This window comes from Dermacentor andersoni, chromosome 5, assembly GCF_023375885.2.
Source record: "Dermacentor andersoni chromosome 5, qqDerAnde1_hic_scaffold, whole genome shotgun sequence".
In the NCBI taxonomy this organism is placed as follows: Eukaryota; Metazoa; Arthropoda; class Arachnida; order Ixodida; family Ixodidae; genus Dermacentor; species Dermacentor andersoni.
The window spans coordinates 161,083,154-161,111,139 of record NC_092818.1 but is presented as its reverse complement, the minus strand read 5'-3'; the positions used below and the strand labels follow the sequence as shown (position 1 = coordinate 161,111,139).

Below are 27,986 nucleotides of genomic sequence, written 5' to 3'. Positions count from 1 at the left end.
GGCCGCGTCGTTGATGCATGGAGGGCGGCGCGCGAGGGAGACGGCGAGGAGGGGAACGGAAGAGGAAACTCGACGTGGGCGCCCACTCACTGGCGCGGCAGAGGACCGCGCACGAGCCCGCCGAAGCCGTCGGGCGGAGAGCGCGCGTAGCAACCACTCCGACGGCAACGGGGTTTTAGCAGCCGCACACGCGCGCACACACGACTGCGCGCCGCGCCCACCCAGCGCCGCGCGGCTCCAAGGAGCTCTCTCGGCACGAGAAGCGCAACAGGTCCGAGTCAGCAAGAGCGAGCGTTGTTTTCGGGACCTCCGCGAGTGCTTCGCTAGACCATTGCGCGTGCGACGCCGGTGCAGCTGTGGCTGCGGGCTCTTGCCGCAGCCGCCTCCTCGTGCGAATGAGCCTGGAGACGACGACGTCGTCCTGACGCCGCGACGCCCGGCTGGTGTAAGCGTGTAGCGGCGACGTCGACTGGGACGGACGAGCATGGACGACCAGGAAGCGGGTACGTCCAGGAACAACAACACCGCCGCCGCCGCCGCCACAAACGGCACCGGCAACCATACGCCGCATCGTAACAGCGTCCACGCAACGACACTTGCAGGCAGGACGGCCGACGACACCGTGTGCCCGGAGGATGTGAGTAACTGTCGTAATAAGGACTTCACCGTTTAGTTACGCGCTGGGCCCCCTTCAGCCTGCGGCTAAATGCGCGCTCTAAGTTATAAGGTGTTATCGTACCGTTATTTCGTACAGTATTTTATAAATGAAAGCGAGGACTTAGGTCTCCTCTAAAAGAAAAATAAAGATAACGTTAATGTGAACTGGAGATGTTAGCCCAGCGAAATGGCTGACATGTTACAACAGATGATCAGTAGGGGACATGTCATTTAGAACGGCCCCCATGCTAACTACAGTGTTCGCTAACTATACGTGTCGCTAGTAAACGTCGGTTGAAATTACTTCTTTTCGCGGAAACTGTAACGACTGACAATGAAAAAAGGCACGACCTGTCTGGCCATGGACACGCACTTGAGAGGTTACAATTAACCTTCACCGAAGTGAGACCCCATGGTTACGGCCTCCAGGCGTGGCTGCTGTCGAAAGGGATACGCGTTACTGGGACGAGGGAGCTGAAAAGGGGTGCAGTGACGCGAGCGCTAGATCCAGCGGGTACATTGCGCGTAACGCACACAGTAGCCGCGGCAGCGTACACGACGTACACCTGTGCGCATGCCGCAGTCCTCTGGGTGCTGGACGCCAGCCAGGGCGACCTTCACGGATGAACGCACGCGCGCGTGAGCGAAAAGAAAGGCGCAGCGTGTACGATCGCGGCACACCCCACCAAACTCCGACAGCAGCGGTCATGGGTAGCATTGTTCCACCCGCACGGATGCTGCGCTTGTTTTCTTTCTTTTTTCCTTCTTTCTTCTTTTCTATCTCGCTTTTTTTTTGCGTTTACATATATGCTTCGTTCTCGCCAGATTCCACTGGAAGCAACTGCCAAGCCACATCTGGCCCATGAACGGGTTAGGTAAAGTTTTACGGCGCAGCAGACAAGTCTTAATGAAGTGCAGGAACACAGACGTTACTATCAGTTAGACAGAAGAGATTATTTGCCCCATGGCAAAATCGTTGCTCCGAATACACGACTGGGCGTAAGTGTCCTCCACTGAAATATCTAGAGGACTCAACAGGCTGGAGAGCTTGTAGGGACCGCTTGAATTGTACTTGCGATTCTTTTAACAACAACAACAACAACAACAACAAGTGACAACCTCCCCTTTTTCATTTACATAAATAGAAATAAGAAACAGGAAGGAACCGCTTCATAATGTATACCTACGGACGCGAGGAAAGTTGCATCTATAAAGCCTTTTCAGGGGGTATACCCTGGCTGCCTGCGTTGTTCGAATTGGATGCGCGAGCTTTCTTGGCGCGTTCTGTAGATGCACCGTGCATGAGCGAAGGAGGCTCCTCCACATACTCCTCACCTCCGTTAGATGCAGTGCGCGCAGTCTTATCACGACGCCTGTGTAACAAGAGCTCTGAAAGCGCCTGCCGCGGAATAAACAGCTGACGGGCACACTCGATCGGCGCTCATCGCGGTGGCGAAACAAGGCTGCTTTTGCAGAACGTACTGACGCCACATTCGCGAAGTACGCCAGTGCCCATTGTGCTCCCTTCCGAAATCTACGCTGAGAGAGGGAAGGCATATTACCTGTAAAGCAAGGATTTCGTGTATTTAACTGCCTGCCACGCACACTATATCTGCGTCGGGAAGGGCACAGAGAACGGTATACGGTTCTACTGGATCAAGAGAACTAAAGAGAGAACGAAATAAATTTTAACAAAGGAAAAAAAGGGAGGGGGGACGAAGCGACGTAAAGTTTTTCTCACTTTGACGAAGCACGTTGTTCGTCAAGCAAGCCAGCGTTCCGAAGTTTGAATGGTGTGATCTTGGAAAGCGCTTATAGTAGAATGAATTTTGACATACAACCACTTTACTGTCACTACTACTACTACTACTGCTACTACTACTACTACTACTACTACTACTACTACTACTGAGATGACCATGACAATTGCTCCTACTACTGATACTATATACTATACTACCACCAGCACCCCCGCCGCTACTCGGAAGCCAGCAAAAACCTACAACAAGGCGATGTGGAGGCATCGGCAAGCATCAGGGCTTCTATGAATGAGACAGGAATCGGCGGAGCCCTTCAAGTGCCCGAGCAGGGAGCGGAGCGACCGACATAAATGTTGTACAAGGCCATTCGTGGCTTATAACGTCGTCTTTCAGACCGTTAGCATTCAGAGCTTGCATGGTCGAAGGCGCGATCTCACACTTGCGTTGTCTCCCATCTGCGTGGCCTGTTCTCCTCTCTTTTCCTGGCCTTGAACAATGGCGGAAAAGTTTCTGCTTGCGCCAAGTGATCGTGTTGCTTGCTCTCTCTCCCTTCTCCTCGCGCGAATCGAGACGGCGCCGTAGGGGAGGCAAATGGTGAGGGCAAGAGCTCCATTGAGTATACAATCCGGTTTCTACTGCCCTAATTTTGGTCTCCTTGGCTAATTATGTTGCATGCTATGAAACACATGTTCTCGGTTTCCTTAACTTAAAGCAAATATTTTGGAAAATAATATCGCGTATGTATGCGTGTGTGCGTATACTGAAGTCACGTGATTGTTCAACGTGAAAAGGCAGCAGAAAAAGAGGCAATAAATAAATAAATAAATAAATAAATAAATAAATAAACACACGCTGCATTTTGCATGCTAGTATGGCGTAATAAAAAGTTGCTAATCATGTTTGAGCAACCCAAACTACTTTTTCCCAGCTATCAGCGCGATATTTTAAACGAGCACAATTAATGCACGTAACTGAAGACATGCAGTACGACATGCTGGCGTCGAGTGTGTTTCCAAGGGGGTGCGATAATAATAATAATAATAATAATAATAATAATAATAATAATAATAATAATAATAATAATAATAATAATAATAATAACAAAAGCCCCTAGTGTACTTGCGCTTCGGCGCACGTTAATAAAGCCATAGGTGGTCAAAATTACACCGGAGTCCATCTAGTCTGCTTCTCACGTAGCTCAGGTGTTCCTCTAAGACGTGACGGTCTTATTGGCTTACTTCGCGCTTACGTGTCTGCCAACGAGCCGTTAGACGGAGCACTGCCGAATAAATTGCTGCTTTCATTAACTAATGGCGCGAAGAAGCAGCGAGACGGGTTTATGCTGGAATTAGCCACTGATCGCGGGTTATACGGTTAATTAACGACCTCCGGCGGAGTAAGTGAGGAATAAAATGCTTGCGAAACACTTTAAAAGAAAGAAAGAAAGAAAGAGGAAAAGACGGAAGCGGCCGGTTCGCCTAAGTTAAAAAAAAAGATAGGGGTGGGGGGAGGGGGGGGGAGGATGCTCGAACGAAAAGCCGACAGCAACAAAGTGACACTTGCGGGCCGCCGCAAGCTGCGGGAACGGGTTATAGGCAGGCGACCCTACAGGAGGCATGCGTAATTAATCGTGGATGTTGGCAAAGTACGGACGACACACCTTCTGGTTCAGATGGGACGAGAGTTGCCCGTTATACGTTCGTGCAGACGGGCGCCATGCGTGTTCGCCACTTTTGACGCTCCTCGATGCCATGTGAACAAACATGCTGCCCCGCGACGCTGGTGGCCAAGGTCATTGCGGCGGCTTTCCTTTCTCTTCGTCCCGAACGCGTGGCTAAGCGTCCACACGGACCATTTGCGGAGGAGAGTTGCCGAGTCGAGGTATATCGTGCGATACGCAACATAGTAAGAGGCCGTTCGTGTATACGACGTTGTAGAATCTGCATATTGGTAGAGGTAGCCTTTTTCGCTTAATATGCGGTGGCGTGCGTGTAAAAACCGCGCCGCGGTAGCTCAATTGGTTAGAGCATCGCGCGCGTGGCGCAAAGACGTGGGATCGTTCCCCACCTGCGGCAAGTTCTTTTTTCATCCACTTTCGTTGCCATTAATTCATCATTTATTTAATTCAATCAGTAAGTACAAGTAACTTCACCTGTGTTTTCCTTGGTGCCTTTGTTTGTTCAGGCCCCTCGGTTACCCCCTTTCTTCTCGTTCTTACATAACGAGGGTCTCGAATCCGGCAGCATAGATGCCTTCAGGTAGCACGTGTGTGTTTATTGACCAGTTGCCTTCACCCAGAAAGATCACGTACTCGTAAAGCCTGAGGCAGAAAGGATGTACGTTCCACATCCACCGCCAAGGTTTGTGAGTGGTGGCGTTGGCGAACGCTCCCAAGGTTAGTTCTAGTAGTAATACACAAATACTCAAGAAAGTGGATGGGGAAACCGCGCCGCTGTAGTTCAATAGACGTGGGATCGTTCCCCACCTGTGGCAAGTTGTTTTTCATCCACTTTCATTGCCATTAATTTATAATTTATTTAATTCAATTAGTAAGTGTATAAGTAATTTCCCCTGTGTTTTCCTTGGTGTCTTTGTTTGTTGGCTTCTCATGATATGATTAGTGGCAGCCTATTTCATGTACGATGCGGTTGTATCCGTGCAGAAGCAATGAAGTGACAGCTCGTTCTTTTGAGGTGGCTATATTAGTTGTCAAGGTGCAGCATGTACACTAACAGCCTGTATTGTGAAAATGGCTGTCCTTAATATACAGCGTGTTAAGTGTACAATACAGTCATATCCGAGAAGACGCATGAAGCGGGATACATGTAGCAGGATGTTGTTTTGAGATGCTTGTCGTATCTGTCCGCTCTTCAGACTATATATAAATTTAGCCCTGGTTGCCAAGAGTAGAAACAATACTTTGTTAGATGCTCTAAATTAAGTCTAAGGTGTAGCCGTATGAGAGATGCGTAACCTTGCGAACGCTTTTGAAGCAGGGAGTGTCAAAACGCAACTGCGTCTGTTCGGAAGTGAGGTCGTACGGACATCTCAGTACGCGCACAAAAATTGCCCCCTCTAAGATATCTGTGAAACGTGGTTAGTGAGTTTTGGGCAACTATATAGGTACCGCGAGCTAACATGTCCCAGAACAAGGATATAATCCTGTGTGCGCACGATAAGTGTGCTGTTTTCAGGCGATTTGTTCTGATAGAAAGACATGATGATGAGGCTAAAATAAACGCGGTGATGGTATACCTGCAACGGGCGTCGTAAAATTTGGCGGATGGGTAACTGAAGCAGCTATCGCTGTAATAGAGTTATGAAGAAGAAAAGAAAGAGAGAGAGAAAATGGCTGTCACACACACAGAACAGTACGTATACGCGCACAGCAGGGCACACGCACGTAAACACAACACTGATAAGAATCTTAAACGAAGACGCGTGAACATACTATAACTATGCATGTACCACAGAAACGCGCAAAAGCGGGACAAAAGGAAATGTGAGCCAGGACAGACAATGCTGCAGTATAGGTAGGGGGAGGAAATACGTATACATCATGCCCCTGCTTGTTGTAATGGCATATAATTAACGCAATTAATTGCCATCACTTGCACTTGATGTCTCGCTTAGTGCTCGGCTTCGACAAGCTGAAACCACTCAGCTAAGAAATCTTGTTGCGTTTAAAGGTTATGACACATGTGAACGCATTAAACAAGCTCTAGCTGTCCAAATGAGAACGAGTCAGCAAATATAATCACCGCAAAAAAGGTAGGCTATGGGTTCGGCAACATTAAGTTACGCATCGTGCTTTATTTGAAGCGACATTTCCGTTTTGTCTAATACCGGTGCCACACAGACAGTTTTGAGCGTGCTTTAGTTAAAGCAGTTAAAGCACTTAGAGTGCTGAGCTGGGCGTCTTCTTTTGTTTGTTATTATTATAATTTCTTTTTCAAGCCCGCCTGACTTCGATCCTGCACTTTTCACGCTTCCACTGCGCTTGACGAATTCAAACGCAGATCGACTTCAATTATAATTGAAAATGACGTTCTGACGGGGCATCAGAAAATTGTCAGCACCAGACTTTTAAAGGTATTTTCACTTGCAAGTACACTCCAATTTTACCAGTACCGACCATTAATGTACAGAGCGAGAGACGAGCTCTCAGTAGTGAATCCTGGAGAGGCTTGAATGTCGGCACGCGCTGCTATATACTCCAGACGGTGATGGTGAGAAACGAAATGATACGCGCAGTGCGCGTCACAGACGCCGAGGCATACAACGCACACAAAGCACAACACACAACGCAGCGTACAAACTACTTAAAATGTATTCTGTGGACCAGCGTCTTTCGGAAAGATTAAAAGTGGCTTTGTTGTTCTCAGCATAGCAGGCGACGACAGAGGTTGCTGCAAGCGAGCGGCAGGGTTCCACCTATGTAACATATAACGGGCGCCGCCCTCTGCGCCGAAGGGCCGCTTCGCGTTCCACCCTGGCGTTGTCGCCTCCGCATCCGGCTGTGCGTGCATGACCGATGACGCCAGCGTCGTGGTTCCCGCACGGAGTGTCGTGGGAGTCTACTCCGCTGCGTACACGGAGTGTCGCGAGGGGTGTTCGTATAGAGCGTTTGGAAGCCTTCGTCAGAGGCGCTGCCCCTGGTGCGAGGTCAGCTGACACTGCAGCTGACTGTATGGTGACCAGTGGCGTAGCCAGAAATTTTTATTCGGCGGGGTGCACACCGGGGACGGGGAAGGTGACGGTGGGGGAGGGGGTGCTGCACAAGTAGCGAGAACTGGGTGAGTTGTAAGGTGTTGATCACGATCTGTCAGCGCAACAACTAGACACGGATGAAAAAGAAGGGCGATCGCAGGCACTGTCTATCAACTGAAACTGTAATGCACACACGTGGACAATATAGTATACAACGTTGAAGCACCAAAGCAGGAAGACCAAAAACTAAAACCAACACCTTGTACAGCAGCACTACACTACCGCTGGGCAGGCCACGTACTAAGCAGAAATTTCGGAGGGGGGGGGGGGGGGGGCAGGGGGAATGCCCGGTGTGCCCTTCCCCTTTCACCCCAAGCCTACGCCACTACTGATGGCTGTCTTCAGAACACCGTAACAGTGCACTGTTACGGTGTTACGATGTTTTCACGACTGTTTTCTTTCCCCGTTTTAAGAGGTTGTTTTACCCTATACAGAAACTAAACTAGCTGTACATTGAAACCTGTACCATCTGTGAGAACGACGCAGCTAGGCGCGGGTTTACCGCACGAATAATTAGGGTAATAATTAGTTCTGAGTGCTCCGGTTCGTTTACTGTCCGAAAACGCATTCCATATTCCGACCATTCCAAGGCTTTCATTGTCAGATGAACGCCCCACAGCTGAATTAAAGCCCCTCCATCCACGCGCCACCGCCGCTTCGGTGGCCTGGTCGGCGGAAACGTGTATCGAGGGGCTGTAAGCTGAATAGGTGACAACTACCACCACTTTGACAGTGTATTTTGGCACCCTTTTCTCGTAACGGCTTGTTGCCAGGCCGTTTAGAGAACACGGCTAATGACGGTGACCCATTGCAAAGAAATTATCTCTTAGGCTTACCCATAGAGAGCTAACAAATCTGAAACAAGGCTGACACTGTCTGCGCTCGGACACGTATACCTGCCTCGGGCGTCGGAAACGGCCTTCGATTGTGAGAGCACTCTGAAAAGACAATGCAGAACCCTGCAGACAATGTAGTGCAGATTAATGGCAGGCAGCTGCCACATTAACGGCACGTACCCGAGTCCCTTCCGTCCGTTCCGCCTGGCATATGTGTAACTCTCCTATTTTCACGTTTAATGTTTCTCAACGACAGCAGCTTCGATATTCTACTGTCCTCGCCGTGGGCAAGCACTGCGGCCGTCGCGTGCGCCACTTTTCGTCAGCCCACGCGATCGTGTGGGAGTCCCGCCGCGCGAGACCTGTGCGTGTGTGTGTGCTGCTTGCTTGCGGGTCGGCGCAGCCCCGAGTACGTGTCGAGGCGGTGGTCGAGTGCGTCCGAGTTCAGTGCGCGCGTGGGTGCTCGCGCACCTTGCAAGCAGGGGGCACAGCTCCGCGTTATGTGCGCACACCCTTTCTGTACACTCACTCTGTGGAGCGACGGACGCCCAGCCGGCTACACTCTTCGAGCGCTCTCCATTGAGGAGAGGGACGCGGCCAGATGGTGCCGTGGCACGCGCACGCGTGCGGTGCTGAGAAAAGTGGGTCGTCGTCGTCGTCGCCGTTGAGCGCGGCGCCAAGGTCCTTATTTTTCTTTCGGCCCTCTGCAAAGAGGAGCCGCGGCGCACGTCGGCCTCACACCGTGCAAGCCATATACAGCAGGGTGGGGACACCCGTTAGTTACTGCCGTTAACCACTGTGGCAGGGGATGCGTAGGCAAACAGGCACACGTTGAAAAACATGCTACGAAAGAATCCGCGCGGCTCTCTTCGTAACTGTTTGTAACAGATGAAGAAAAGCGGCGTTAGACAAGGTGCGGTGGCTCTGAATGGACAAGTGTTGGGGATCTTGACTATACTTCAACGATACGGTAATACGCTCGTTATACGGTAATGAAATTTCGTAGCATACTGTGCGTATGCTCGTTGAGAGCACAGTTCATTTGGGTCACAGTTACTTCGAGCGATTTGTCTTCCAGTAGGAATGTGTGTGTCATCGATTGGGTGCGCCTGTTTATCATGATGCGTATTATTTCTTGATGGGTTACTCTAGCATTTCCTAATGACTTCTTTCGTAGGCATTGCACCGGGCCAATCCAGAGGAATTCTTCTTCCTCTGTTTTCACAGGTCATCGCGAAGAGGCCGAAAGAACGCCGCTAACTGCAGTACAACGCTTGATGAGCATTTTTAAAGGAAAACTCGGCGTAGTTAGTGTGCATCAAGTTAAGGCATAGTTCTTCACTGTGGCGACTATGGCGCGCATAGACTATCTTTTACACAAAATTGCTGGATGATTCACATACATATCAGTTTACACTGGTACCGGACTACAGTAATTCTTCCAACTCTAGCAAATCTGTAGTAGCGCGGATGCTGCGTGACACCGCCTCATAACTCGAACTGGGCGGCCCCTGTATATAGGTGTCGGCGACCCGCCATTTTTTCATTTCGCTCTGCCTCGCCGTTGAAAGCAGCCAGCGGTAGCACAAGCTGAGACAACACAACGGCCCACCGCAGGCGACTGCTCTGCTGCACTTTCCTGCGCACCCCCGCCGTTTTGACAAAGCGCATCCCGGAAATTCGTGACGGCGAATGCTCGGTTCGTGTGACTCGCCGGCCGCGAACGCCTGCGCAGCAACGGCGGGCAGGCGTTCGAGCCAAGAGCAAGCTCCGAGCCAAGCAGTGTCGGGTATGGTCAGGGATTCAGCCCAGGGGCGCTACGCTGGACGCTGCAGAATTTAATTTGGAACTGCACAAGGCGGGCCTACAAGCGTGTGCTATAAATACAATCATTTCAGAAAAAGAAATGAAAAAAAAATGAAGAAGTATATATAAGCGCGATAGTTGATATATAAACTCAATCAACATGACATGGAGTGTTTCAAGTGTTTTCACGTCACACATGTGATATGCAAGGGCAAAATCCAGCACAGAAAAAAAAAATGAAAAAGAAGTCTAACATATTGTCAAATTTCGCCATGATTGCGTTTTGAGCCAATATGAGAGAGGACCTAGCTATACCCTCTGAGGCAATAAGAGCGAATTTGATATTTAAAACACTGCAGGATGACTTTTGTTCGTTAGAAAACTTAATTTATGCATACGTACCAGAGAAACCCGTATATATAGTACACCCGAGTACATTTATAGCATGCGGGGACCCGACCTCGTGATGATGCAATCGGTGAGTAGTCAGTCTCGGAAGATATAGGACGGACCCAGGTTCAACACCGGCTGTTTTCCCTTGGTTCATTGTCCGTTTATTTATAGAGACGCTTACCAGTTGCTACGTCCGCGTCCTCGGTTAACCGTACGTGTAAATGTCTGTTGTATTTGGAACGAAGCGTATTTCTGAAGCGGGCTTCCCCCCAAGAGGTCTCTTATGGTGGAGAAGCCAACCTCGACGAACGGGCATCGTTACGCATGCGTATACTTATTCAAAACCACGTCTACGTTCGCATTTACGACCATGTAAAAAATGAAGAAACGTTGACACTGCTCATTCTAGAGGGAACAGCGTTCTTCGTACGCCCAGTCTATCAGGCACTTTTGTTAGTGGGTGCCGCAAAATTTGAAACATTAATCTAAATAGTTGTCGCTAACAATTGAGAAAGTCACTGCGCTCGTGCGACGCCAGACCTGTATTTTCAGGACATCTTGTGCGTGAAACGTTTCAGAATCGCTTCAGTTCGCAGGTCCTTCGTAATTTCCGGCGAATAATCATGATGGCATTTTCTTGCATTTTTATTAAAAGCGTCTATCCTTGCAGGTTTTTCGTGACGCATCTTGTTGTATTTCAAACGTAAGAACATGCACAGAGGCTGCTGTGTATTGACACTGTTTAAAAGTAGGCTTTCTACGCGGTCCAAAATTGTGTTGCAGTTGGCCTTGACCATCGCGTTTCCTTGGCTTAAGAAGTCCTTTATTTGTTTCGCTCACGACTCAACCCTATAGGTCCGCGACATGTGGGCCATCATGCCGTCACTGTCAACGTTATGCCGTCGTCGTCATGCCATCGTCATCGTCGTTCGACCAGCTACATTTTTTTTTTCGGAATCAGAAGAGCAACACCAACCCTTTGGGCTTCATTGATTCACTAGATGTTTATTGAGCATGATGCTTCAAGGCTTATTCAGGGAAGAGGAATGAGTAGCCCAACATTCTCTCCTCTCTGCTCCCTTTTACGAAGAGCTTGCGAACGCAGCGTTGTAGACGTTAAGCTTTCCTTTGATGGTGTTCCCGTCGATTTATTTTTGTTTTAGCACTCGCTTGACGTCCGCCGCTCAGGAATAACCGTTTGTCCTGGAGGAAAACGCCGGCTTCTGACGCGGCGTGCGACGCAGCGTGCCGGCGTATAGGTCGTGCGCGCGCGCTAACGGCGGCGGCTGCATCGTCAAGGACGCGCGTTAATGAGCACGCGCGTTATCCCTTCACGCGAAGCTTCCCTCACTTCGGTTCGAGCGGCCCCTCTCACAAGACCCGCTCGGCGCCGAAACAGTGACGTGAAGTGGCCACAGTTCGTGCTTTTCTCCTCGCGTATACTGTCCCTGTAGGACGTGTCATCTTGAAAGCTATACAAAAGACCAGCAACATGTATTTATAGCCTTCTGATTTGCGTGCGAGAAATGCCGGAGAGCTTGGCCTTGACACTCAAAAAGATGGCCGATGTGACGCGCGTTCCTCGACGCACTGGTGACTAGTAGCGCCATGGCGAGTCTTGCCTCTTCGTGGACTTTTGTTTTAGGGGCTGTGTAGCTGGTGAAACACCACGTCTATATACGCGTTGCTTCTTTGCGTATAACAAAGAATACGTTAGGGTAACAAGATAAGGTAATATGCGGCCAACTCACAACTGATTTATATTCCGTTAGAGCACGTGGCTTACGCACAGAATTCGTAAGATTTGAGAGACAGCGAAGCCCGGCACAGTGACACAGACTAAACTTGAGCAGCTCCCTTATTTCGTCAACGTGCATTCTGAAGAAACGGCATGCTACCGCTTTTATTGCGATAACAATCACACGGACACTCCAGGCGAATTATCGCCGACGCCACGATGTTCCGTATATATTTATGTGTGTATTCTAAATTTTAGCCTAAGCCATATATGCAAGGTGTATATTCCTTACCAAATTATTCCTCAGAATTTTTGAGGATTGCTATGTGCAAGCAAAATGACCTAGGCATTTCATTCACAGCGCATGCATTTTATCCTGAATGTTCTGATCATTAAAAAGTAAAAAAAAGAAAACAAATGGTACTCACAATCAGAAAATTGTGATTTCACTGGCGCCGCTCTTTAGGACAGTGCAGGCGCCTGTGCAGTGAGATTACAGGCCCTACACGGCGTGTTGAAGCTTTTAAAAGTGCCAGAAATTTTGCCGCACCGGCGTATGTCGCACCCGCATAAATAGTCGCACCCGCGCATAGTTAGCGCACCGTCCGGAAAGTTCAAAGCAACGCTAAATCTTCCTATCGCATTCAGTGCTTCGCCCTTCAGGCAAAACTGCCCATTTTCTTTTTGTATTTATTATGGTTAGAAGAAAGAACTGTCTAGCCGACGGCTGACACGAGGAGCAGTGAGGGGGTAAAGGAAGAGGCAGTAGTAACGGGGTAAAATGTGGACAGAATAGGAAAGACTACAGAAAGAGTAAAAGGGAGACAGAAAGAGAGAGATGTATGGAGAAAAATAAAGAAAGGGAAACAAAATAGGAGACAGAGAAACTAGCAAGAAGAAGAAAATTAAACAGGGGCTATACTTACAACATTTACAGTTCCAGACTTTGCGTGTGTGCTGCTAGAAGAGAGATAGAGATAGGGGGGAAGTAGAGGGAGGGACGTATTTCGGTATAGTATTCCGCGTTATGAAAAGCTTTGATGGTGTGTATCGCAACTGCAAATTCAATTGCGTGTGCCTACGCGTGAGAAGCGTAGTAAGTGTCACTTGACTTGTCTCTAGAAGGAGGAAGATCTCTTGTACAACGAGGCGCACCCAAGGGCGTCTCCGAATGAAAGCCAGAGACAGGCGAGGTCGCTCCCCATCAAAACTTCTACTGCACAAGAGCCGTTTGTCGAACTGACCGGACGACATTCCACGGGTTGCGGCAAAGACCCAGTCGAAATAAGCTCGGACCTTCGTCTCCTCACGTGAGCCTTCTTATCAGATGCGGTGGGGTCGAATGGAAAGTTGATAAGAAAAAAAAAAAAAACAAAGAGGGAGACATTATATATAAATGCGGGTTCACTGGTCGCGCGCGGAAGAGGCAATAAATTTCGCCCGGACGTTCCGCGATAAACTCTCGTTACGTTACAGCGCGCTCGTATTGGAAATTCAAAATTGTCTGTATTCTAGCGTATAATTCGACGAAAAAGAAACAAAGGGAGAAAAGAAAATAACTTTACCGGCGTTACATTAATGTTGCTTCGTGCTGCTTTTCCGTGAAGGCTGTGATGGCGTCTATGATGCGCACATTGAAACTGACATGCTGCAGGCCACAAGTCAGCTGTTACCCAAACAGGTCTTGAATTCAGCAGGGAACGTTTGTAAGCTGTTCATAAATTTTTGGTAGAACAGAACAGCTGCACAAAGTAACCAAGAAGCAGAACACTAGCATAGACAGATACACGCAAAAAATATACTTGCCACAAAGATGATGACCGAACAACAGGAAGAAAAATAAAATGCAGAGGTGAACATACCTTCTTTTTTTGTGTGTGTGCGTGTGTGTGTTAAGGAAGGGAAGGCGAATTAAAAGCACATTATGAACTAAAGCCAAAATTATGTGTTCTTCATAGTAGACTGAAAAGAACGCAACGCGAAGTGATTTAATGGCTAGATAATGTATTCCAAATGAGCGTAAAGAGAACGCTGTTTGCTTTCCACAACACCCCGGTCACGCAAGACGCCTCTGCAACGACCATCTCGGGAGGAAAGCATGTTTTGAATTGCGCAGTTCGCCTTTCCTTGCCGTGTTTTTTCTCGTTCTTCTTTCTTTCTTTCTTTCTTTTTTAGAAATGCATCACGCCTGGTTGCACTGCACGGCCACATTCTGAATCATTCTTTCGCAACGTGCCTTCCTTAGATCTAGTGCCTCCGCCGGTGTAGCGCGCGATGCCTCCACACGGAGGAATACGCAATGAGAGTTACCATGTTGCCACTGCAACAGTGCGCCTGTTGGACAAATCGGTGGTATATAGTACTGCACAACGAAGCACGCTTCAGTTTCATTTGCGGAGCGCGCCGCATAAATAGCCAGCGTGAGCCAGTATCTCCTAAGCGCCTCCAAAACGATCTGGGCGCAACAAAGCCACAGCGCCATTCATGTTTACTATATGGCACCTGGCCAGCGTAGCTCTCATAACTCACCAGACAGCCTTCCTTCGAGAGTTGGCAGACGATGCACGCATCGACTCGAAGAGCGCGTACAAGACCGGCTGCGAAGCCACGAAAGAACAGGTAACGAACGAATAATAGGGAGAACGAGCCCCGGGGCCTGATTGATGCGAGACCGAGGAGGTGGTCGCCTTCGGTGTTTTGCCTCCGTGCGCCTCGCGGCGAGATGAGCCGGATTGATCGGGGACGAAGATTCGAGGCACAACTTGCGGTGCAGCCTCCATCGCCCGCGGCGGATCTATTGGAGAGAAGGAAATTTAGGAATCGGTGACCGCCGGCCGGAGGTATATGCTACAGGAGAGCATCGGAGAATAGGGAGGGGGGGGGGGGGGGGGGCGACTCGCGCTTGACGGAAGTGCCGCAAATTACCCGTCTCCCGTGCCGCCGCGGCAAGCCCGCCACGCTGCAGGCAGAACGACGGCCATTTGCTTACTTCCTCGGGCGCGCGCGCGAGGTCCACTCTGGCCACGCTAAATTAGCTAGGAAAAAGAACGATTGCGCGCGCGCCGAAAGAAAAGACGAGAGAGATGTGGGGGAGGCAGAGGGCAAGAGGGAAGCTTCGCTATTGTGCCTATCAATCCGGTTTGCCCGGAGGAGACCGCATGTACGCGTGCGATCTCTTCAGCGGCGCTGCCGGGGAGCGCGGCTGCTGCCACTCCGCCCTCCCGCCCCATTACCAAGGGCGCCCGATGGTCCGAGACGACTGCCGCAGCGTTTCGACCCTGTTATAAGACGGCGACGCCGCGCAGATATATACGCGCACTGCCGGATGATGTACTACACCCGCCGGAGCGCGGTGGCGGGCAGGGATTGCGCCCTCGACCATACTCGCTTGCGCTGTGTTGCCTCTGTCTGCAACGGACACAGTATCTCGGGGCGCGCAATGGCACTCACCCAGAGAAGCATGTAGGAAAAATGCCAGCATTCTGCTGATATTTCGGCCGGGGAACGGCCTTCAGTCCGACCACATCAACCGATTAATCAGAATTATATAGTTAGTCGAAAAATTGGAGAGTTAGAATTGCCCCGCACAAGGAACTACTGGTAATAAAATCACCTCCAGCGCTTGTCGAATGGGTGCCGCAGTCATAAAGTTGACCTGCCGAGGAGAGGAGGGGGGAAGGGGGGGTACCTCCTTAAAGAAAGAGGAGGGGCTATATAAAGCTATATACACATAAGGAGCAGCACTAAATCAGTTTCTACACAAAGTATTATTTTCTATTTCATTCGGCGGGTAAAACGTCGATTATTACTGGAGAAAATAACGGCCGAACTTCCATTTTCTAAAGTTAGCGCAGAAACTTCGGGGCCGAACGCATTGCACCGCCACACGCAAAAAAAAAAAAAAAAAAAAAAAAGGAGAAAGAAAAAGAAAAGAACTAAAAAGGAAGACGAGTATCTGTTGTAAACCCTGTCACCCCGCGAAGGCCTCTGAGAGGCTGGGAGACATATATAAACGTGAGGCGACCTTGAAGATAAGGGACCATTCCCAGTTTCCGCTTCGAGCTTCTTTCTTTCAAGAGACCTTGCGTAGAGACGCACGAACTCGTTGCGAAAATCCTGTCGCGGAAAAGACCAATCCGAACTCGAGAGAAAAGCCACCGGCGCAGTGTATTTCCATCTACTTCTTTGTATATATATCTGCGATATCAGTTAAAGGGGCACTATAAGGAGAAACACTATAAATAACCAGTACAGACTCACGTGGTCGTTAAAAGCTCTCTCTCTCTCTCTCTCTCTCTCTCTCTCTATATATATATATATATATATATATATATATATATATATATATATATATATATATATATATATATATATATATACACACACATTCGTTAAGATGTTAAAGATGAGATGAGACCACGATCTGATTATGAGGCAGGCCGTAGTTAGGGGCACCGGATTAACTTCGGCCACGGGGCTCTTTAATAACCCGTTTTTCGTTTTTTTTGCAACTTTTTTAGGTTATCAGTGCCCTTCTCCCGGTAAGCGTGGCTTTTTCGCTATTATAGAAGGCTAATTTACTAATACAGCACAATTTATTTTTCTATTTAGCGTCCCTTTAACTTCAACGACTCTTTGCACGGAGAATTTGTCGAGTGTCTGCTCACAAAATTACCGGTACAAAGAAAAAAAAAAATCTATACTGACCGACGTCAGCGAGAATTAAACCCACATCGCGGAGGTCCAGGTCGGACGCTCCGACCATTATACGCTTAAATATTTCCTCGGTATGTTCGGTACCGTGGTCGCTCCGAGACTATACATGCGGTGCGTTTGTGACAACGTCACCGTCAAAGTCTTCGGTGTTTACTGTAAAGAGTCTTGTTGGGATCGCGTGTCTAAAATAGTGCCCGCACAACTGCAGAGAGCGTGTGGGAATACGGGGAGTGGTGCCTGCGTTTGCGGTATGCGGTGCGTCACACCGTATACCGTCACACTGTGCGGAGTCACTATATAACGGAGTTGTGCACTGGGCTGTGGAGGGAGTCCGCGATTCTTCGACCGTGCGTGCGCAGGCATGAAGTAATTAGGTGCGTCTGCTGAGCTCGGGGGTTACATCGCGGTCACAAGAACGTATTAATAACAAATGTGCCACAGCGTTTAAAAGCAACAGACAGGTATCGCACGGCAAGACGCCCAGGTTAAGAACAACGCCTCCCACATCCCTCCTCGTGCCTCGAAAAAGATGAGCACGCCCTGTCTCTGGGGTGTGCCGCCGGCCGAATATCGCGGGGGAGGGCGGCTCGCTTGGTCAGTCCGTATACCGTACTGATTCGTACTTAAGCATACGGCAGTTCTGATCAGTACTCCTCTAGCCACACCCTATATTCTTTAATTAAGTTCTTGAACCTCCCCGCTTTTCTTAAATATTGTTATCCCTTATTTTTTTTTCTTCTTGTGGACATCGGATATTCAGGGGGAAAAAATATGTGGCTGATAATAGCGGTAACCAACCAGCGAATTTACACAGGCGCACGTGCGTATTGATAAATTGTAAAAAAGGATAAGAAAAAAAAAGAGAAACTGAATCTCGACGCATGCGATAATTTCTCGGCACAATTAACTTTTCCTCTCTTCTTTCACACGTTACTTCAAGTGTACCACAAGGCAGCGTTCTTGGGCCGTTAATATTTCTAATGTACACGAATGACTTACCGAATAACATTTCCTCACACGTGCACATTTTTGCGAACTACTGCATTCTTTATCGTTCCATTAAGTGTGCCGATGAGCATACAATCCTCCAAAAAGATCTAGAACTTATTTCTCTTGGGAGGAATACTTGGCTAATGAAGTTTAACGTTTCGAAGTGTAAAATTATCTCTTTTAGCCGCAAGCATACTAATTCTGTGTTTCTTTGCCACATAAATAACATCACTATTTTGCATGATACTCAATATAAATATCTTGGTGTTAACCTAACTTCGACTCTTTCGTGGTCAACGCACATTTCATACATTTGCACCAATGCTTCGAGATCATTAGGGCACATTAGACGCAAGTTACATAATTCCACTAAAGACATTGGTAAACTAGCTTATCTAACATTTGTTCGACCTCAACATGAATACGCCGCATCCGTCTGGTCTCCCCATCACAAATACTTGATCGAAAAAGTCGAATCTATTCAGAATAGGGCTGCGCGTTTTATTTCACGTTGTTGTGGCTATAACAAAAGCACAACACATATTAAGCTCTACCTCTCACTACAGCCCTTGCATGATCGTCGTGATATAGCCTATTATTATTTCATAAATACGTCCATAATACAGCGCCATCAGCTCTGCCTCTTGAAACTCCTCATTACAGGTCAAAACGGTTGTATAATCAGTTCAGTTTGATGCGCATCTACGGAAATACTAATTCATTTAAGCACCCCGCTGTTCCAAGAGCCATTCGCCTTTGGAAGGACCTTCCTAACGCCATCGCTTATTAAAGTGACCAAGAAAATATCCGGATTCTTCTAACAACACATTTTTCAAACTCTACGTAACCTAACGTGTTATTTTTCTTGCATTTCCCGTTATTAATATGCAACTATCTGTTAAATACTGTTTTGTTATAGCCTAATTATGTCCCGATCGCTCCGTAATGCTATTGGCTACTGTGTGAAAGTTTATTGTTCAATTACCTGTCGCGTTCAAAAGCATTCGGTTTGTCCATTGTACGATTGTGACACCATATATTACTGTATGTTAGCGCATTTATTGCACTGTATTCTTTGTATGTGTATTCACATATATTCTAATTCTAATTCTAACATAATTCTAATTACTGCATGTTATAATCTTTGAGTGTACTCTCCCCCCTTACACAATGCCACTAGGGGCCTGTAAGGATTCTTTAAATAAATAAATAAATAAATAAATAAATAAATAAATAAATAAATAAATAAATAAGGTCTCTCTCCTGTTCCACGGTGCTCACACCGTGGAACAGGAGAGACAGGAGAACAGGAGATAATTCGTATTAAGAGAGAGAGAGAGACGTTACTTAATGCGCGCTTCGCTTATGACGAGCCTCCCTAGTTCAGAGGCCCAGGACTCCGAAATGAACGGACGCTTAAATTCGGGTTAATACGGTGTTCCTCGTCGGCATGGCTGCCCCCGGGGCGCCCCCAATTTTGTGTGGCGGGCGGCGATGGTCGTCGTGAGCAGGCAACGCCCCAGAACTCACCCCCCCCCCCCCTCCTGCATCCCCACTGCGCCACCCTCCTCCTTACCAGGGGCTACACTGCGCCCACACTCTACCAAGACCCCCGCGTGCTCAAGCAATGCGAGGGTCGAGAACGCGCATGCCCCCAGTCGCACAAGATTACAGCATTGCCGCCAGGAAAAGCAGCGGCATTTCGGATAAAGTTGCGTGCACTAGTTATTTGCGCCAGGTTTTGTTTGTACCCTGGCTCTTCAACTGTGTTTCTGGAACATTATTGCATTACGGAAGAGCAAGCACAGCTCGCCATATCACCGCAAAGCCACTTGATGCCATGGCATTCAAGGTACAGTAAAGAGAAATGAATTACACTGCTGGAATACAAAACCTAAACGCAAACATAAAAGGCAAAAAAGGGGGGGCGAGAGAGAAGCAAATCAGTATTACAATGAGTGGAATTTTCGGTAAGACATCATCATCATCATCATCAGCCTGGTTACGCCCACTGCAGGGCAAAGGCCTCTCCCATACTTCTCCAACAACCCCGGTCATGTACTAATTGCGGCCATGCCGTCCCTGCAAACTTCTTAATCTCATCCGCCCACCTAACTTTCTGCCGCCCCCTGCTACGCTTCCCTTCCCTTGGGATCCAGTCCGTAACCCTTAATGACCATCGGTTATCTTCCCTCCTCATTACATGTCCTGCCCATGCCCATTTCTTTTTCTTGATTTCAACTAAGATGTCATTAACTCGCGTTTGTTCCCTCACCCAATCTGCTCTTTTCTTATCCCTTAACGTTACACCTATCATTCTTCTTTCCATAGCTCGTTGCGTCGTCCTCAATTTGAGTAGAACCCTTTTCGTAAGCCTCCAGGTTTCTGCCCCGTAGGTGAGTACTGGTAAGACACAGCTATTATACACTTTTCTCTTGAGGGATAATGGCAACCTGCTGTTCATGATCTGAGAATGCCTGCCAAACGCACCCCAGCCCATTCTTATTCTTCTGATTATTTCCGTCTCATGATCCGGATCCGCCGTCACTACCTGCCCTAAGTAGATGTATTCCCTTACGACTTCCAGTGCCTCGCTGCCTATTGTAAATTGCTGTTCTCTTCCGAGACTGTTAAACATTACTTTAGTTTTCTGCAGATTAATTTTTAGACCCACTCTTCTGCTTTGCCTCTCCAGGTCAGTGAGCATGCATTGCAATTGGTCCCCTGAGTTACTAAGCAAGACAGAAAGAAGGCAAATACTCATGACGGGCGGGTGACACCGCCACATTGATGTTCCTGCATCAGCGCCCATGACATCACTAGTTCTTGCAGCGCTTCTCAACTAATTATTCAAAGGGGTTACGTTATACATTCAAAGCAACAACAGGCATCGCTCCGTAGCTACATTAGATAATTTCTGAACAGACGAAAGTAGCACGAAATCCGTGACGTCTCCACGGCACTGCTGTTCCGGCGTAAAATTCAAGAAAGGAGAGGTTTGGCCTTCATTTGCTGCGCTAATAATCAATCCTTTTCAGCTTAATCTGATTCAGTGTCGCTCCTTGACGTCCCTTCCACGCGCCTCCGCCCTTTCCCCGCCCGTTTTCGCGGAGACTGCTGTGATGCCAAGATGCCAACGCGGCTCGGCAGCATTCTGCAGTACAATATGCGACACTCGCATGCATGTTACATTGTCATTATATGCGAGTTCTTGTCAAACGATGCGAGCTCGCGCTTCGCATGAGCGCAATTTCTTTCTCGACTCCAGACAGGGCTGGGTGGTCGCCAAAGGCGAGACGGCGACTAGCTGAAAGGCGCGCGACCCCGCGGACAACACGGCGGACGTCCGGCCAGCGCGAGAGAATAACGGGAGAGGAAACGGCGAAGAATTGGGGTGTCACGGCATAGCGCACGGGGCTGGTTGCAGACTTTTAAAGGACGAGACAAGCGTGTCATCCAGTGAGCACCTTTACCCCCCCCCCCCCCCCTTTTCTTTTTCTTTCTTCCGACACATCCTCCGGACAGAGTCCACGGTGCGCGTCTCGAAAGCCCGCGGAGTTCTCGTAAAATGACTTTCCAACGAGAGCGGAAGCGATGAAAATAGTAAACACCAAAACGCGCCATCTTCCGCTCTATTCGAGGAAAGGGCAAGGTACTGCTGCTGTACCTTAGTAGTGATGTGGTCGAAGAGAGGGACGCTGGCCTGCTGAATAGAGAGGCACTTGTTGCCTTTATGAGAGAAAGGGAGGGCAGGATAGCTGCTGAATATAGAGGCACTTGCCTTTATGAGAGGAGGGGAGGGCAGGATAGTGAGGAGACATGGTTGGTCGGGTACTTAGACCAAGACACGCGTCGCAACCTCGCGCGAAACGAGTGTGAAGCACGACGCGTTTTCAGATATACGCCAGTGGTGTGATGGTGCATGGCGAAATGTTATTTATCGAAATAGAAATTATTGCGCCACCTTAAGCGGAAAAAAAAAGAAAAAAAAAAAAACAGCTGCGCAGGCGTGAAGATCGATCTTTTTTAATCAATGTTCACTGGCTGATTCGTGGAGTTCAACGTGCAACAGTAACACATGAATTGCGAGACTTCGTATTGTGGAGGACACCCGATTATATGCGACTACTCTTCAACATGCGCCCCGAGTTCGATACACGAGCGATTTTTTCTTTTCTTTTTTTCCCCATTCCGCCCCCACCGGAATACTTCCACGTATTCAGCGCACACGCGCGCGCCAAAGCTGACGGCATATATATACGACCGCCGCGGTAGCTCAACCACAAAGCAACGCACCTCATTATGCGCTAGATGTGAATTCGGCTTCCACCTGCGGCAATTAGTCTTTCAAGATTTCATTTACAGCATGTGACGAAGGTCACACGATAAAAGCTAAGGCATTGGTACATCAACTCAGTTTGCGGGGGGTGACTGCCTGTCACGCATTTCCAACTCCTCTCGCACAGTCTTGAGTACGTTCACTCCGCTTCGGCGCAAGCGCAGAAACGTGCTACTGCGAACACACTCCCATTTGGGAGTAAACTAAGTCGAAAATTGGGCTTAACCAAGAGTGAGAAGTTATTCCCTCCCAAACTAGTGAGCATGCCGTGACTTTTTCCTTAATCAAGTGTCAACTGAGCTCCCTCGCTTTTCTCCCTGCTTGCAGGGCGGCCTCGCCGACAAGCAGCAGCGGCTGGAGCGCGAAGGGGACGACCACGAGGAAGAGGCCGTGTCGGCGCCCACGTGCCGCGGCTGCAGCTTTCCCTACCTGCTGGTGCAGGCGCTCATCCACCTGGGCATCTACATCCACAAACTGACGCAGGACGCCTACTCGGTGTCCACCTACTACCAGGAGCAGCAGGTCTACTACTGCGTCATCTCAGTGCTCTGCCTGTTCGTGCCGTCGCTCGTCTACTCGGCGTACCTGGTGGCCGACAGCATACTGGACCGCTCCACGCCCGCCTCGGACATCTGCACGAAGCTCGTCAATGGGCTGCTGCTTGTCCCGTGGCAGATCAAAGGGTACGCGGTTTCACATAGCACCGGGTGTTCGGTAGCGCGTCCTGTGCCAACCGAAATTTGACGTCGCGTCTGATAGTCTGGCAAGCAGCTATTAGTACACAGCTGAAGGTACCTTAAGCCACCCGCCGTGTTCAGTCAAAAGTTACGTCAACTGGCGAGTCTCAAATGAACCCTGAAAAGCTTCAGTATACTTCACATAATGCACGCGCATTTGGCACGACGATTCGGCTGCGTCGGCAAATAACGTAAACTGCAATTTGCAGATGATGACGACGAAGAGAGAGAGAGAGAGAATGCTGGGAGGTCAATTAGATGCGCGCCCGGTTTGCTACCCTACACGGGAGAACGTGGTAAAGAGAGGAGAAAGAACGGAGAGGGAAGGAATCAATAGCAGCACGAAAACATGGGCCTGCCCATCACGCCTGCATGCAATCGGTCACTGAGGCTAGTCGATGCCATAAACAGAACGCCCATGAATTGCTTCATGACCCTGCAACGCACGGGTCCAAGAATCTTTATCTGCGAAACAGACCGAACAATGTTCAACAGACCGAACAATGCAGTATGCGAACACATCCGCCTATCTCCGTTGGAGCATATATGCTCCAACGGAGATCGCGCCGTTGACGAGTTGTTGACCCAACTACCGACGCCACGGCACGTATGACGTCATCATCAGCCTGATTAAACTTACTGGTGAACGCCAAGCTACCTTACCATGCGCCACCCCAGCGCACCCTATGTACCAGCAAAATTCGTAATCTCGACACTGCAGCTGATCACCTGTCCCCTTTGCAAACGCGTCTCCCTTCCCTCTGCGTCATTCAGTAACCCAGAGAGGTAAAAGTTTAATGTAGGTAGCCAGCTTCTTAAAGCAGTAAATTACGTGCATCTATCGAAGCAAAGTATATATGTAGTCACGGGGTCCAGAACCGTCACATCGAAATTAGCAGAAGTGCGCATGTATTAAATGACATCTTTCCGATATATATGCTCGAAACGTATGTACTGCACCGGTGCGAAACGACGGACCTGAACGTAGAATACGGCGCAACGAGCGATAGGAAAATTAAAAATTAAATTAAATTGTGGGGTTTTACGTGCCAAAACCACTTTCTGATTATGAGGCACGCCGTAGTGGAGGACTCCGGAAATTTCGACCACTTGGAGTTCTTTAACGTGCACCTAAATCTAAGCACACGGGTGTTTTCGCATTTCGCCCCCATCGAAATGCGGCCGCCGTGGCCGGGATTCGATCCCGCGACCTCGTGCTCAGCAGCCCAACACCATAGTCACTGAGCAACCACGGCGGGTCCATGGGAAAATTATGAATAGCAAGAATTAAGACACTGTGGATTAGGCATCAACCGCTACATGACAATCGAATAGATATTAAAAGGGAGAAACGAACTCGTGCAGCTCATGTGATGGGAGACATAAACCGCGATGGTCTGTCAATGCATGGGCCCAACCTGTAGGGAGACAAATCGAAATTTTTCTGTACTGATCGCCTGGAATGTGACCTTCTGGCCTGCTTTGGTGAGCAGCGTAACACGGTGTTGACGAATGGACGTGCATCATTCAGCAGCTCAAAGAAGAGCACAACGTTGTAGCAGTAGCCCCAAAAAGATGGTGGAGCGTTTACCCGGCCCCATTTACCCCTCGCAGGCACGTCGAGGTGCTACACTTCGCAGCGCAGCGGGTGTGCAGCTGCATATCGCCCACCAAAGGCGAGATGGTGCGGCTGCGCACCCTGAAGCGAGAGACCTTCGTGCTCGAGTTCTTCGAGGACTTCTACGCGGGATTCATACAGATCCTGCTGCAGCTGTATCTCATCGTGCTCTTCCTCAACTCGGATCACACCTCACAAGCACGTGAGTGGGATTCCCACGTGATACGTGGTGCACAGTAGAAGAGAGAGCATACGGGGGCGCTTACCGGAAAAGCACTGTTAACTGGCCTGCTCGAACACCTCCGATTGTACGAGGCTGTTCTTTCGCGTATGAAGGATTTACGACGTGTTGACCGGCATATGCGTGCTTAGTGCTCTTGAGCCATTTCAGAATCGCGGGCGAGATAAGGGAGCCCCCCCCCCCCCACACACACACACACACCAAGGAAGGCTGTCAGGTGTAAAATGAATTAACGCTACACTGCGCGCATTTACAATTTAGATTGAAGTACCTGTGTGCACGTAGCAAAAATTGTTAAAATATGCTGCTCTATTAGTGTGCATTGACGTGTTCCCTGGCACGGAAAGTGCACTAGAGGCACCATATGCTCTGTCAACTGATGTTCCTGCGGGTGCTTCGAAGCGCATACAGGAACACTATGCTAATCCTGCTGCATCTAGTCAAGCTTTAATACATCTATCGCAGTCTAGCATTTTGACTATCTCTCAACTTTTCTTTCATTAAAACCTCTATCTCTACAATGCAGTAACGATCCCGGTTCTATGAATACTCCGGTTCTATCAATGCTCTATCAATCTCGACGGCTGACCTGTTTATGCTTCCACCCGTATTGAATCCCAGCGCTTCTGGAAGGTGTACGTGCCTTACGGGTCTCGCTGAGTGAAAAGACTGGCATTCCATTACGGTGCGCTGAGTCTGTATGGTACTGGTGCGCCACACAGTAGTATCTTTTTGAGAAAAAATATAATAACGTGATTCCACACTATATTGCACGACTTGGAATCGTGTTCGTTTACTTATGGTGCGCTCGTGATATTGAGGGTAAACTATATGTAAATAGATTGCAGCGCGCAACATGACCCAACTTCTCACAGGCCTGCCTGAGGCCTGAAGTAGAAAACTGTTGTGTAATTCTCCACTCTGGCGCAGACATAAATAACGATTATGCAGCGCTTATTCCAACGTTCGACCGAGTCCGCCCCAGAGCAGCAAGGTCACTTCTCTGCAGGACGCAAGGGCTCGCAGGTTGAGCACAAATATCTCTACCTCGCTAATACCAGAGACGAGCAATGACGAAAGTCGAGCAGATGAAAACGAGTCTACGAGATTTCAATATTCGATGCACCTCCTCCCCTTCCTTTGGGTGGGTGTGCGCCACAATCATTCAGGACAACTACGATGCATCCACACACTGTGATCGTGATTAGCATTAGCAGACCGAACACCCTTGTTCAACAGACGTTCACAACAATGGCGCACAGTCAATTTCACTTGCTTTTGTTTTCGTTTTACACAATTTACGTTCCTGCAAAGAAGCTTCAGTAAAGCGACACTATAAATGGCTTCGGAGTTCGGACGACCCTCGGGTGTCCCGACGAGCTCCATTCGGCCGACCGGCTTCCGCGCCTTTGTCCTCACTAGGGCGGCCAGCCGTCCCGAATTTAGCGGGACAGTCCAGACTATTGAGTAAATGTTCCATGTCCCAACTTGACCCAGTAGGGACGGCCAAATGTCCGGCCTCTTGCATTTTTTTTTTTTTGCTACTGGATAACAATAAATAAATCTGATTTTCTTTTTAAAATGCCCGACAGCTCATTCGCCCATTTCTGTGCGTCCTGTTGCATAGTCATAATTAAACATCAAGGCGGTTTCGTTCTTTGCATGGTTCTAGTTCTGTTGAAGACCCTAACTGTTCCCAGTACCTATACCTGTATTAGTAGCTGTGTTAAAGACAACCTAACTACCTCTTTCTTGTAAATCATGACTAAAAAATATGGGTAAAAATTATTTGTTCCACTTTCACTCTGGCACTCTGTTGTTCCACTTTCACTCTGGCACAGCCGGCACCCCTCGTCTTCCTAACATAACTTGCTATTCTATCCAATGCATCGTCAGCAACAGGCTCCTTCACACGCAGTGCGATGCAACGAACAACCGCTTTCGTCTTCGCAGTGATCGGCCAGCTGGTGGGCTCCGCGCTCAGCCTGTGGTCCCTCATCAAGGCCGTACAGCGCAAGGACGACGGCCTGCTGACGGGCACGCTCTCCTTCCTGGGATGGATGTCCGTCACGGCCGCCCGGGGTCTCGCGTTGTCTCTGCTCACCGCCGTCATCCACGGATGGGTCGTGGTCGCCTGCCTCGCGCACGCCGCCGCCATGACCGCCTGGATATCCAGCTTCGTACGGGACACCCACCGGCGCCAGGACAGCGTGCGGCGGGACTCCAGCGGCGGCGCCGTCAGCGACTCCTCCTCGCAGGCTCCTCTGCGCAGCCCCTGCGTCACCACCATCATCGTCTTCGCGCTCTTCGGGCTGCCCTCGCTCGTCTTCTGGCCCATCATGTTCGAATTCAAGCTCAAGCGCAGGGTCTTCCTCTTCACGTTCGTCTTCATCGTCGAGAACCTGCTGTGCTTCGGCGCTTGGCAGCTGTGGGGCAGCCACACAACGCCGCACAACTACCGGATCGTCGTGTCGGCCCTGCTGCTGGGCCTCACGGCGTCCGGGGTGTTCTTCATCGCTCTGTACGTCTGCTGCAAGCCCGAGAAGACGGACCTCGTGGTGCTGCAGCACATACGCGAGGAGAACGCCAACAAGTACGGCATCTACTTCGACTTCTGCAAGGCCATCCGCATCCTGCCGGACACGAGCGACATCGCGCGCGACATGGAGAAGATACGCATGCTCAAGTTGGTCAAGTGACGGACTAGTCCATGAGCGAGACGACGGCGATGCATTTCGAAAGACTGCGCACAAGATTTACGCCCTCTAAAGTGCGCGTTGAAAGCGCCCAACGCAGCAAATAGACTGCAAGTGTGTGCGTGTGTGTGTGAGTGTGACGTGCGCCTGTTTTAAGGCACTGCATACCTGATGGCAATCAGTGTTCAAAATGAACTGCTCTTTCTGCATTAGAGTGACATATAAATAAAACTGTCGCGCTTTGCTTTTACATCCGATACCAGTGACATGGCAGATCAAATTATTTGTAAAATGATTCATAAATATGTTTAGGTGCTCGTGCATTCAAAACAGTATACTTTGTGAATTCTCTTAATAACCTCGCTCAAGCAATGGAGCACATTGAGGGGATGGCTCCTTTGTGGAGAAAATACGACCACTTCATTACTAGTACTCAATGACACAAGAGGAAACCTGCAAGATGACCTTCGCTCTTCCTCTAATACCCCTGAGAGAGGAGTTTGGTTGAACGAACATAATGTAAAGATTCATTTAAATGGACTGAAAGCATGTACCATAATTTATGTTGTACAGATATGAGATTTCTTTTATTACCATTTTTTTTTTGTAACAGTGCGAATCATTCGCATCTACCTGAATACATTGAAGAGGCAGACACTACTTGCACAACTAATTGTAGTGTGATGTTA

The 27,986-nt window shown here is 49.0% G+C and overlaps 1 protein-coding gene across 1 annotated transcript; it reads left to right on the top strand.

Annotated features, from left to right (window-relative positions):
• Positions 1-30: 30 nt before the first annotated feature.
• Positions 31-27,554, top strand: LOC126531507 (uncharacterized). Its single transcript, XM_050179052.3, has 4 exons — positions 31-637; positions 22,333-22,688; positions 24,357-24,562; positions 26,555-27,554. Exons 1-4 carry the CDS (start codon positions 485-487, stop codon positions 27,298-27,300), a joined length of 1,461 nt encoding a protein of 486 aa, XP_050035009.1. The 5' UTR covers positions 31-484; the 3' UTR covers positions 27,301-27,554.
• The last annotated feature ends 432 nt before the right edge of the window (positions 27,555-27,986 follow it).